The 14370-nt window shown below is 40.8% G+C and overlaps 1 protein-coding gene across 1 annotated transcript in view; it reads right to left on the reverse strand.

Annotated features, from left to right (window-relative positions):
• Positions 1 to 895: 895 nt before the first annotated feature.
• The window catches only part of LOC146809270 (uncharacterized), a 47006-nt gene continuing 33531 nt past the window's right edge, over positions 896 to 14370 (reverse strand). The window contains exon 2 of the mRNA XM_085614329.1: positions 896 to 2796. Coding sequence (XP_085470455.1) covers positions 2596 to 2796 — 201 coding nt within the window. The 3' untranslated portion in view covers positions 896 to 2595. The remainder of the gene's footprint in view (positions 2797 to 14370) is intronic.

A 14370-nucleotide genomic window follows, 5' to 3' on the forward strand; every position in this document is an offset into this window, starting at 1 on the left:
AAAGGTTTTTTAAATGCTAATTCCTAACTATAACGTCTGTAAAACCTATGGTTTTTTCAGTGAATATATATATGTATGCCGTAAACTTCGCCACAGCAATACCAGTCATTAGGAACAGATGAAAACAGACCCAATAGTAAGTGCAAGGTTTTGTTTATTTAGAAGAATATATATATACCAAGGTGTATTCCAGAATGAGTGGGTGTGTGAATGTCTGAATGGATGATTTAATAGGTGCATTGTGATTGGTCAGGGGAGCTTGGCTATGCTTTCTGTTCCAGGAATCTGACGGAGGAGAGCAGGAGCAGAAATGCGGGACCTGGCGGCAAAGTGTTTATTTATTTATTATTTCAATTACATTGCGTCCCCCTACTGCTCTCCCTGCCCCCATGAGCCGTGCCTGCTGCAACTGGTTGAACACCTTGCATAGATAGCCAATACTGGATACTCCTGGTTGACTTGTAAGAACATGGTGCTGAGAAATGTTGAGTTGTGGGTAAGGATGCATTAACTGGTTGTAAAGATCAGAGAAAATGATTTGCCTTCATGTCACTCATCAGTCTACCATAGAGAGCGCTTACTCTGGCTATCTGATTTGTAGCTAAGATTCTCCTGGTGGTCACGTCCTTGCTGCCCCTGGGTGGAGCCTACATGACATATTCCATGTTGAACCCTTGAAAGTATTTATCCAAGCTGTCCGTAATCAGTGCATATCTGTGGGTCACCACTTTGTTGCCACAGGGAAGGCTCTAAAGAGCAGGTTTCATTTTTTTGTACATAACAATGGGTAACTAATTGTCAGTCCTGGATAAACCCATTTACGACTGTGTGTGTACAATGCACACCTATGGGATGTTTGCATGACGCTCTGAGGGAAATATATAGAGCATTTATCATGACTGCCTGTATACCCTGCGTACATCAGCTGCCTTTGATACTTATGGGTCGGTTCAATGGAGACAATTGAATACAATGATATGGCAGATTAAGTGATGTGGGAACACAGCACTAAGGAAGGAGACTGGTGAAAACCTCTGCTTGACTCTATTAAGCAGTGAACTTGATTTAAGTATTGCTTCTGCCCAGCTGGGACCAATGACCATGTAATGAGTATAAACATTGGAAAAGAGTAGTTTTCCAGAATCTTCAGGTTCCTGAAATCTCATTGTCTGAACAATATGATAGGCAGTCTATATCAAGATATATTTATTTTATTCATTGTCCTGGAATCTAGGATTTGTATTAGCTTATTCATATTTATGAATTTTATAAAGGAATGTACATATAATTATTCAGGTTACTACTTATAGGACAATATATAAACATGTTACATTTTGAAGAGTAGATTTCCAGTTGATGCTGTAAGCATGCTTATACCTCACCCCCTTATTTTAACTTTCATACTATGCCTCCTTTGACAATATTCAACATAGTTAATGAAGCCTGAAGTGTTGAAGAAGCAGGTGGTACTGATGACCAATAATTGGAGAGCAATGTAAGTTGTAGATTTCTTCAAGCAGTAGCTCGTCCAGCTTGATGGGATAGTCCCTGGAGTTGAGATTAGATTAGCATGGTTATCTTTTTGAAAACCTGGCTGCAAGTTTGCATCATCCATCATGATCAGAGTGGCCCTTCTCTAGCAAAATTCATGGCAGTTATTGCCACCTTTATCCCCCTTATATCTCATTGCATTTTAACCACACACATAGACTTGAAAATAATACTCACACTATACTAGTGGTACTCTCCAAATGCACTGTTTAGAGTTTTGTGTTATGTTATCCCACATTATACATGCATGTATTACATCTCAAACAGTCATGGTTACATTCCTGGCCATGCCTACAAGAGACATGCTGTACAGTATTCAATACACAGTGATGATAAATATCTATGCTATCTATTTCATTCTACTAATTCTACTTCTGTCCCAGAATAGGCCACTATAACTCTACACATGACATGCCAGTATGTGATGTTATTTTGAGAGTGATTTTACTTCTGCTTATCCAACCTCTCTACATTACACCCAAATATTTTGATTTTGTCATTATAGCTCTGCACTAATCTCAGTTCATTATTCTCATTTAAAACTTAGATTTGTGCATTGACTCTTCACTCGATAGCCCAATATGAAAAGACTACTTCTATCTACCCCACAATTTTCCTTTGTAATTCTCTAAAACATATTTTAGTTTACTAATAATACTTCTGTTCCAGAACTAATCATCATACCTTTTGAAAATAGATCCCAATATATATACATTCTACCACTTACACTCATCATAACTCTCCGTGTCCTACCTCACTTTTCTAATCCTGTTTTTCAAAGGTTTTGGTCATTGACTCTTTACACTAAAGAATGTTTTACTAACTCTTCTTCTACGCTAGATTTTGTCATGATTCACTGTGTCACATTTTACTAATCCCTCTACCACTTGTTGTTTATATAATGTATTAATCCTGCTTCTACCCATTTTAACTAATAGTACTTCTATACACAATTAGATGTTTGTGATTATGGCCATGGTACTGATGCCATCTTTAGCCTTGTTCCCATCTATGATTCAAAGTGTGTTTAACCCTTGCACCCACTTAAGGAGCATATCTCCCTGAATGGTAGCTCTCTTGCAAAGTATTGGTCTTCAGGTGCATCATTACCATGAAACTAATCAAAATAGCACAGATAATTGCAAAGAGAAATCCAATTCCAAGAGCAACATGGTTCATGGTGCGTGCTGTGCGAGAACTCTGCCTTGCGCCGACCACATCTCCTCGGACATTGAAATCCTGAGTCTAGAAGCAGAGAAGAAAATAGTGCATTTTACATATGTATTCATTTCAGATTTGTTTCTAATTTAGATCTTTATTTTAGTAAAGCTCTATATCCTTCTAGATGCAGATTCAAAGTACTGACACAATTAAACCAATACATAACCTTAAAAGAGACAGAACAAAGTATATAGGTTTTCAATACTGAATATTCTAAAACTGATTAGAGCATGGACTCTTAACCATTTTTGAGTCCAACACTCATTTACTAAGCCTTATCTTAAACCTCTGTTTTCTGGTTCAGATAAACTGTATATCACTATGCAGATTGTTAGTAACAGAGGTGGCCTGATTGTATTCAATAAGCCACTCAAGACATGGAATGGCACTGAAAAATAAAGCGTGACCGATGTACGACTGTTGCTGGCAGACCTGAATAAAACTGGAGACCGTAAGCTGGTCTAAGAGGCTTCTGGCATCACTAAAGCCTGGAGTTGTGGAGTTGCAGAAGTATGTGGAAAAGCTACAATGGGGAGTTATATATCTTGAGTATCATTCTGAAGAAGCTAATCTTCCTCAAAGTCTGGTTGTCACATAAAATGAACCTCTGCTATCCACTCTTCTCAATCCAAAATTGCTCTACTGTGGAATCCCAGAGATCAAGATGGCACATTAGGCAAATCACTGTGTTTCAAAGCTATGCGTGTAAGGATTTTCTTCATTTATGTACACAAACTATTGAACAGCAGTAGTTGTGATTCACTGGGATGAAGAGGTGGCTGTGTAACCTTCAAAAAACGTACATGCTGGTGTTTCCAATGTTTTCACCAATACTTACGTCGCTTGGGAGTGAGCGAAATCATGAGTGGCACCCAATCATAAACCAAGTTTATCACAGTCAGGATGATGATAATCAAGCAGGACAAAGAGAAGCATGCAAATTGGGGTACATAATTCAGGAGGCAGCGGATGCTGAGTTTGAGATCGGAAAGGGTGATGCTATGTGATGGAATGTGATACTGTTCCTTCACAGTAAGTCTGATTCTCACTCTGTTAAGTCAGGAGGGAACTCCAATGAAGCTACCTCCTGAGGTTGCAGTACACTTTGGTTACTTCCATTATTCTAAGATGAACCAGGTAGGAGGACAGAATGTAAAGATGACCCAGGATACAGAAGTGTTGGCCTGTTCTGGTGATAAAGTGAGTATCACTGTGTAATTATAACTGGGGTGCCTTGCATCCAAGACATTTACTGTGTGTGGATGTTGGGGAGGATGGTGGAATGGTTGTCTTATGGACTCTTTTCTGCCCATGCTATCTCCTTTCTGGTTATTTTCTCACATTCTTCTTATTTTACTTGGTTTACAATATTGGTAGGTGACTCTTTCGAAGACACAAGAGAGTGCACCGCCTCCTCGCTACTTGTTATGGCAGTTAATGAAGGGCTGAAATATATCTCATTCACTGTACATTGTGATTTTTCTGTCAATGTTCATTTAATTGATTTGGGGACAAGTTATTTTTGAGACCTGCCCTAGGATGGGTATTTATTATTGGTTTGTTCAGTTTCTAGAGATTATTCCTAGACTATATTCTCATATGGTTTGAGTGTGCTGGCAATTGGACTGCTGGGTTTGTTCAATGATTGTGAGACTACTGCAGCTGTAAAACATGGTCAGTGCTGCATCCTAATGGCTGAGGTATACAAATGAGTTATGGATGGAATTCTGGGATTAGTTTCAGCTACTGGTAATTACTCAGGCCGCATCTCAGTCCATCATTATCTTGCACACCATGTCACCTCTGTTTGAACCTGGCCATTTGCAAATCAGACTTAACCCTCCTCCATTGGGAACAGTCCAGCCCAAACTGCCAGGCCATGTCCTCTCTGAACTGGAACACAAGCAATTCAAGACCAGTGTTGCCCTTCTTATGGCTTATCAGTAGGGTATATCATGGTTCCAGTGACACAGTGTGCATGGGACCCTCCTCTGGGCATATTTTAACCATTTAGGGCATCACACTGAAGTATAAAAAAAAGCGATGGATGGAATGAATTAATTAACCTCAGCCACTGGTTATTACTCACACTGCATTCCAGTCCATCATTAGCTTGTACACCATGCCACCTCAGTTTCCTAATGGCTATCTGCCCATCCAGTAATGTTATGTTCTGCACTGTTTCCACGATTCCTGACGGATCAAGGGTTGTCATGTTCGATGGGTGCCAGAAACCGTTCCCTCCTTGGTAAGGTTTTTGGGGTTATGGTTGCACTGTTGTACCAATAAGCACCAATGTCACAAATAAACTCACAAATACACATGAAAGACTTGCATTGGATTCAATGTTGTATACAGGTCAAAAGAGACAACAGCATCAAATGTGAATTTATTTTATGTCATTTAACATATCATGTTCTGAAACATCCAAATGACCAGTGTATGTAATATGTGTGCACATATGCCTTTGCATCCCACATAGAATAACATGACAAGGAAGGTGCTGCATCCACTTGGGTGTGAACCCCATTGCTACAGATAGGACATGTACATTCATCACGCTGTCAATATCTACAGATGTGGCACACAGATTGGAATATGTGCACGGCAACATGTAAATGGGTACATACATTAGTCTTACATTGCATGTTCACCTGCCTCAAGCAGTGACTGTCAAAATTGATTATGAGAGGCATTCTTATAAATATCACACATGTAGTGACACAGTATGCCACTAGGCAATGCAATAATATTAGCAACAGTGCATAGTACGCAATAATGTGATGTGTCACATCACAAATGAGAATATCATCCATGTAAAGTGCTAATACTGTGCACAACTGTCCCTGCCTGTGAACGAAAAAGTTAAACCCTGTGTTTCTGCAAGTACATTTGAGGATTCGAGCTGGGTCATTTTTTGAGGTATAAACATGCAACATATTTGCTAACACATGTTGCTCTCTGTGGTTTACTGTGTGCAAGCGCACAAACTGCTGGCATGCATTGGCAGAAGCATACTTGCCTGTTGGTGCAAGGATGACTGGGTGGTGAGGATAACATACTTTGATGCAGAAAGGGGCACCTTCATGCAGATACAAAATTTGTCGAGGCAGATCACCCCTTAAAATGCATACTATCTGATGAAGCACACATTTAAATTTTGAAAATGTATAGGGAAACACGATTTGTCACCTCATTGTGGCTTGTGACGGCAACAGTGGTGTAGCAGTTTCATACATATATGCATGTTTTATTGCCTATAAATGTGGAAATGCGATAGTGGTCATGGGCATTGTATGGAAAAGCCGTATCAACACACATGTCCCCCCCAACATGCAAAATGTTGTGTGAGAAGCGGCAATATACACAAGCATATGTAAAGCCGCGCAGGGTGCCTGGCTGTGTCATAGAAAGATTCGGCCTTCAGGTAGTGCTGCTGGCGCGTGATGCAACGTGATGCACCTATTGTGCAAGTTGCGTGTAAATGTATCACAGACATCACAACATTTAAATGACCAATAATGCATTGACACATATCCCATGATGTACGTGAATGTCAGAACCACAAATGACCAGCCCACATTAAAATACATGCATTATGTTGCAATGAAAACTTACATGAGCATTACGTGACGCATCACTTGCACAATACCATGCATCTACACTTAATTATGCATGAATCAGGGTTGAGCCATTTTGATACACAAAACGGGTCGCATCTTGGGGAATATTGACGCAAACAAAAAAAAAATTCTCATCTCCTGTACAGATGCCTGTTACAGCATGAAGACTAACGCAACAAAGTTAAAACCCACGCAACACATTGAAACGTCACGCATGCAGATGTGAATGGTAAATGGCAATTGCGTTTAAATCAATATGCTTTGTCAGAAATATGACGCACAACGTAATAATGTGTCGCTTCCATATAGGAAATGATGCAATGACTCAGCCATGCTGAAAATCAGGAAGTACACAGTTACTTTCTCTTTCACGTACTAGTCCTAGGAGTGTGCTTGGTGGAGGAGGCTGTTGTGGATTCTTCTGAGAGTTTGCTGACCTTGTACTATGTTTTGTGTGTTTTTTGTGAACTTTAAACATATATTTGTCTGTTAATTGTTCTCTTAAAATCTTTTTGTTGTCTAAATTGTTATCATTTGGGGTGTAAGTGCTTTTTGCGGGGTAGATAGGTGTAGGTCAGTTATAAGGGTGGTATTTTATTTTTAATTTGGTAAGTTTCATTTTTTGCACTTCAAGTTTCATTTAACATGTCAGGCAGGTCCAAAAACCATAGAAAGTTTGGGGGCCTAGTTTGGCTCGCTTTGCCTTTCCTGTCCCAGATGATCAGCACAGGGGGCAGGGTCAGCAAAGGTTGATCCCCAAAGGAACGGCGGCAGAGGTGGGAGAAGGTCCAGCACAACATGGCAAGCTTCTGTGATGTGGATCGAATGTTCCACCAATTGAAACACTGCTGGCAGGATGTTGTCAGCAATGAGGGAGACATGCTGGACCATCTCAGACTGGAAGTCGGTGGCCCTATAGGTAAGTCACAAGCTAATAACACATATATGTGGCTCATTTACAGGTATTCAGCAACACCATACATTGCTCCCTCCATAATTGAATGTGAAGCACTGGTAGCGCAAAGGTCTCAGAGAAAAGACCACATGAATTCCTACACTTTTTTGCATGTCAGAAGGTCATTGTGCCATACTTCTGACACACAACATAAATTAAAATTCAAATGGCATAGTTGTTCATTTACAAGCACCCATTGCCGAGGGTGCATTACTTTGTGTGATGGACCAAAAGAGCATTTTGCAGCACCATGTTACCAGTGATATGTAAAGGAACCATTTGTGGCATTCACTGTCCCTGTAAATATGGCACATATATGCCGTGCACTTTTACATCACAGGCCTGTTCCATAGGTGTTGCTGTGGGCATTCCGATGCAACACCCATGGAACATGAAACATTTCCTGATGTTGTTGAAATGCAACAAAATGGAAATGCATCTCACTGCCACGCATCCCCTTGGGAGACATACGTATGCACAACGGGGTGGAATGTACTCATTTATGAATTGTCTGAACAACATATAATGCGTGCTGCATTCTGCAGCAAACATAGTGCTAGTCAAACAACTATGGTGATTTATCATGTGCAAGAAGGTGTCCATTCATGCACATACACAATCACTTTCGTGACGCAGACATTCCTGCACCATTGGGAAAGTGTGCCTGCATCAGGGCATGTCGGATGATTCTACCCCAGCACAGGCAAAATCACAGGGATGCAAAACGTCATTGTTAAACTCTCAGAAGCTGGTGCTGTGGAAGTTTCACAGCATTGGCACAGTCAAAGGGCCAGTGTTGCCACGTTGCAGGACTTTCTTGTAAATGAGTTACATGGTCTGTAAATTACCTGCATATGTAATGATAATGTCTTGTTCGCAATACATACACTGTATATAAGTCCAGCATTCACAAGTGATTGTACATCTGTTCATGTCACCCAGGTGGACCACAGCCATACATACAAGGAGAGGTGGACTCGTTTGAGGACCCCAACGCTAGCCGTGAGTATCCTTTCTCAATGATTGTGAAGATGATGGCCTGGTCAGAAAAATGTAATCAATCACACATGCCACAACAGGCAGCAGTATGTCCCTTTTGGATTCAATATTATATGTGAACTTAATTGATGTATCAATAGATAACAAGCTGTGTGAGTGTCAAGCCCAACCTGCAGTCAATTTGCACATGCATCCATGTTGTCCAATGTAGCTGGGTGCTGAGCAGATAATTGTGCATCATGCTGCCTGTATGTGGTGACCATCAGGGATATGGCTGCTCAGTTCAAATTGCCCACAGAAATGTAGCAGAAATTCAGATGTTAGCATTAGCTCTGGGTTTACAATGTCAATGGCCTTCTTCACATTCTTCCATTGTCATGATCTGTCAATGCACTATATGTGGGCATTAGGGATATGCATTCAACACAGCACCAAAAGAAACATTGCTGAGTTTTAACACCGCACTCCATTTGAAGTGTGAATTTTTCTAATTGATAAACAAATGACGTGTTGCGGATATGAGCGGTGCTGCTAGTACACTTACCCTACTCAAAAATTGCCTGCTGCTGTCTCCACTCAGCTTACGCTACTCAAGTTCAACTATCATGATGCACAGCATTGCGCATGGTGTACTGCATGAAGACATGCCTGACCCTATGAAATCCCATGATAGTGTCAAACATGCCTTCATGCAGTACGACATGCACAATGCAGTGCCACATGTCAATTTGACTGGAGTAGTGGAAGCCAAGTGGTGACAGCAGCATGAGCAGGATAACATTTTAGGAGGAAGGTGAGTCTACCAGCAGGCCTTACTATGCGGGAGGGTTGGGGGGTGTCCAGGGGTTTAACTGGAGGGTGGGCGGGGGTTGCAGTTGGGGTGCAATGTTTGACTCAGTGAGGCCAGGTTAGTCCAGGGAATTTAATGGAGTTTCACACTTACTTCATGTAATTCCGCAGAGTACAACGACGCAAGCTCTGCCCAGGCTTTATTTAAATTTAGCAACATCACATGTGAGCAACTTCACATTTTGAACAATAAGATGTGGCACATCCATCAAATCTCTGATGTTTTGGTGATGTGACATTGTATCAATCATTCACTTTTAATGTCCTAAATTAGATGAGTACAAATAGTATGCAACAGATGTCTAAGATTGTCAGTCTGCCTTGTGGCATGTCATGATGTGATCATTGTGCATTGTTAAGCACAAGATTTTGGTTGTCTGTTTACACCGTCAGTGTACATCTTGTAGTCCGGAATTGCCTTCTGAGTCCTGACTGTGTGTGAATGGATTTGTTTATCACAAGTGTTTCAGTGGGGCATCAGCATGAGGCCTAATTTGCTTTCACCAACAGTGTTTTCACAGAGGATTAGTGTATGTACATGATGCACTACTCATGATTGTTGTATGAAAGTGATGTATTGTAGAGTGAACAATGTACCCAATACCCAAGGATATTGTGTCCCATGTAGGGACATGTGTCCCTACATCATCAATACATAGGTAGTTTCGCCTGCTAGTAGATCCTGGCATGCTGCATGTCATTCAACATTAGGAGTGGCATTCAAGAGATGTGGCTTCATTGTTGCACCACAGAGCACATCAGTGCTTATTTAAAAGCCCCTTGTGACGCTGCTGCATAATTTTTAAAATGGGAAAAAGTGACGTATGGGCGGTGCAAGGGGCATGTAAATAAGCCCCTATGTCGGCACCATGCTGTGGCACTTTCTGATCACAGCACAAGTTTCCTGTCATGGATCCCATGATTACCTGATTGTATAATGGTGGGGCATAGTACGTACATTTTGTGAAAACTGTTCTGAGAATGAGGTATAGTTACTAGTTTGTTATGGCTCTGAGTGTTTTTATCAATTGTCTTCCATTACATCTAATGATTTTTGCGAAATTATGAGGTTCAGCTGATAGCACAGTATGTGATACACAACCTTGCTGTGTGCTATTGCTGTGTGTTTCCCACACAGTGGTTAGATGCTTGGCACAAGTTTTATAGTCAGCATCTCCAATGTACTCATGCATTGACTATCTTTGAATTTCAATTATATACACATTGACTGACACATGTCTACTTCTTTTCCAACAGACAATATGACTGCTGAGGAGGAACGGGCTTTCCGAAACAGAAAGACAATCTATTCACACAATTGTGAGGTAGCAAAGGGGTTCCATGGGAAGTCTCATCTTTATGACAAACAAAAGGCAGCAAATTCATGGGTCTCATATGTTCCTGCCAAGAAGAAACAAAATGGACATGGAAAGGCGGCCTCCAAGTACGTAGGCAATGGAGGTGGAGATGCTTTGCAGGCTGGACTGTCATCCGCACCAACACCAGCCCTCAGACAGGCTGCGCACTCAAGTGCTGGGAAATCTTGCGGTCAGGGTACAGCCACACAAGATGTTGATTTTTTTAAGTAGAATATTTGGGGTTTGGAACTGCAAATGGCAACTATGTTGAAGAACATGGACTAACTGCAGCAGTCTGTGGACACAATACTGGCACAACTTTAGTGGCCATTGTGTTTATATTTTGTTTTGTCAGTTTTAATTATACTTTAGAATAGTTATAGTGTAGGTGTAGTGTAGATTAGATTAGGTAGTCTTAGACATAATAGTAAGTTTTTTTTAACATGTTAATATGTTTACGTTACTTTTTACATTCTCATTCTTTGATACTTTCGGGTGGGTGAGGGAGTTTGAATTTTGAAATATCTTTCTAACTTAACATAAAAACAAAAAAATCCAAAAAAACGATTTATGTGTTTTAAGACTTGTTAGCTTAGTTTATGTGTAGATTAAGTATGTGTATGTCCTTTGTGCATGGATGTTTTAAGGGTGGGTGGGGGCTGATGTTTTAGTGCTCTAACATGTTACATGTATAGCATAGGATAAGTTAAGTTAAGTTATGTAGGTAGGTCATGGTTAGGTTAGATAGGTTTTTGGTTACAGATATAGCTTTTACAAATATTAAGGATAAGGTTTTGGGATAGATTCAATAATACTTTTTAGTACTGTTTTTATTGTTATTAAAATGAGTAAATTGCCATTTATATTCTTGTTCATTAATGATCAGCATTTCAATTTACATAATTTTTTGTTTTGACTGATTAGGGACATGCAATGTAATCTGGATTGTGTGTTTGTGTGATTAGGCATAGCAACATTTAGTATGGTGATGCTTCATTTTTCTGTTGTTGGACATATGATATCAACACTTGAGGATCAACAGTTTGGGGCAGACACTCTTGGGAGTTGATATACATGGGACTACCATTTTTCACCTTGTTATGCAGAGAACATGTGCATTCCTATGTAACAAGATTATGTGACATCAATCCTGAGTGCTATTCTATTTGTGTAATTAGTTTTTATTTCTTATACAGATGGACAGCACATACACACTACACATTGTCAGGCTAGGTGTTGTTTGACCTATTTCATGATAATGCTCAACAAGATAGTGTATTACAAGTGGTAAATTCAGACCACTGCTCACCACAATGGCAACAAACAGGACAAGTTGAGAGGCACTGATGGTGCACTGAGTTCAGTGGAACGACTTTGCAGACATCTTGGTTACTGGTATGACTCATTACACTTGCTGTGGCTATGTTGATAAGTTTACACGGCATCATCTCTTTTTAAATGGCAGTAGTTGAACATGGTTTTTCAGCATGCACATTGTGGTACTTTCAAGACAACTATCAAGATATTACACATACGGTCAGAGGTGCTCAATTTTATTTACACGTCTCAAGAAAAAGAACTAAGGCTAGTTGGTAAAACATAGAAGAAAGGGACATTGATCTTGGAACATGACTTTGTATGCTGCAGTCATGTTTGCTGGGGTGGGAGGAGTGTCAAATTATGTTGTCAAGTAGTTGTGTTGTGAGGAAGTCAATGTTAGTTGCACAACGTTTTTAATGTAACACAAAAGGACAACCATGTTGGAGAGGTGCAGATAAAAGATGTACGAAGAGGACATTGACTCCTTGTAAGAATTGTGGTCAAAGTACTTTTTGGACACAACACATTTGACACGGTGATATGGCAGTGTCCTGTCTTGCGTTTGAATTGTATCTCAATGAAGTCATCTACATACAATAATTCTGCTTGGTGTTCTGTTGGCTGTGTATTTGCTGATTGTGTGTGACAAGTGAAACCAACAGCATGGCCAGGGGAGATTCGAGGTATGGCTGCATCATCATTTACCTGTGACAAAAGGTTGGGCATTAGTGCATTGATCATTATTTGCTGGTTGCTGAGGACAGATACTAAATCCCTGTGGTAGGCAGACATTGTGGCAAGGAAGGTATCTTGCTTTTGCTGCATTTCACGTAAGATTTCTACAATTTGTTCAAGATGTTTCCCCACATCCCTGGTGCCACTTTGTGTGGGCATTTGTCCATGTCTCAACCTCATTACACCTGAGATATTGGCCAATGATTGAAAAAGGCCAGGGCTTTGATTGTTGTTTGGCTGGTCTTCCTCAAGGTTGTCATGTTCTGAGTTGCGGCATCTAAGGATGGCCTGTAGTGTACCTCCCACACAGTAAACAACCCTGACCACGAAACCGTCACCCCGCATGTTGTTACAACACGGTCGTTAAAACGACCGCATTGTAACAACGCATACCATAACCCCGCAAGTCGTAACAACGACTTGCGGAGGGTGGAGAAGGTGTTGGATTTAAAATCCAACACCTTCCCTACTGTCTGCACAGACTGGAGTTGGAATAGTAAATTATACTATTCCAACATCCAGCGCCCCCTCCGCAAGTTGTTGTTACGAATTGCGGGTAAACGGTATGCGTTGTTACAACGCGGTCGTTGTACCGACCACGTTACTTGTAACAGCATGCGGGGTGACGGGAAGTGGAAAAAAGAGGCATATTTCTCCCACACTGTCCACAGCCACATGCCCCTCTTTCAGAAGGTTGCGCTGTAGTTCGATAGCTGTTTTTTTTTAACTGAAGCTGCGTATATTCTGAGTCAGGGGGTAGATGTGTACTGATGGATGCAGTGGTAGAACTTGTTTGGGGTTTGTCTTGAGCTGCAACACTCTCAGGAGGCAGAGAAGGTGACCGTATGGTGTACAGGATTTAATCAATGGTATTGTGATCTATGGTGGGCAGATTGTCGTCCATCTCTTGGAAATCAGGTGTGTCATCAACCTGTTCTGATGTTGTAGATGCATCTGCTGCAAAGAGATGGCAATGTGTTACTACTGCTTGCATGTTGATTTTTTAATATGTTTTCGCCACACTTCACATGTGTTTTTCCAAAGGTTGATTGCTGTGTGGCAGGTAAGAAATTAATACTGTCAGGCTGACCTAGGAGCAATAATTATACCCCCTTGCATCACCATTGCACCACTTTTTGTGACAAGAGTGGTGCAGTGCGGTGGGACATATTTTCTTGGACATGTGAGGCCTTGCTAATGTTTATCTTGATGATATGTACCCTTTGCAGGCAACACTATGAAGGTATATTTACTTGTAAGTGGTTTTGCAAGACGTTGGCCTCCTTTGCAGCACACCATACTACACCGCTTCTGATATTTCGTTCTGAAACAACTTTACAACATAATGGTGCATAAAAGACTTTCACCCTGTACAGGCACTGAGGGGGTTATTTAGAAGCCCCTTGCACTGCCATTGCATCACTTTTTCCCATGTTAAATGTGACACACTGGTGGCGCAAGGGGCTTGTAAATAAGCCCCTATATTGGTAGGCACGCTGCCAAAGCCGGCACCATTGCACCATAGTTCACGGCTGTCTGCAGTGAGAGGAATATTGTTTATGTGCATGGAGGGACACATTCTTGCACATACACAATCAATAGCTTTTGTATATTTCTTTGTGAGCTGCACAACACAACATACATGGCAACAGCATGAAAAAAGGATTTTGCATATTTGCACATTTCCCAACATTTGGCAAATGTCGGCTCAGGTTCTCACTAGTAGTGTTTTTTTGTTCAGCAGCATTTTGCAGCAAGC

This window comes from Triturus cristatus, chromosome 7, assembly GCF_964204655.1.
Source record: "Triturus cristatus chromosome 7, aTriCri1.1, whole genome shotgun sequence".
NCBI lineage: Eukaryota > Metazoa > Chordata > Amphibia > Caudata > Salamandridae > Triturus > Triturus cristatus.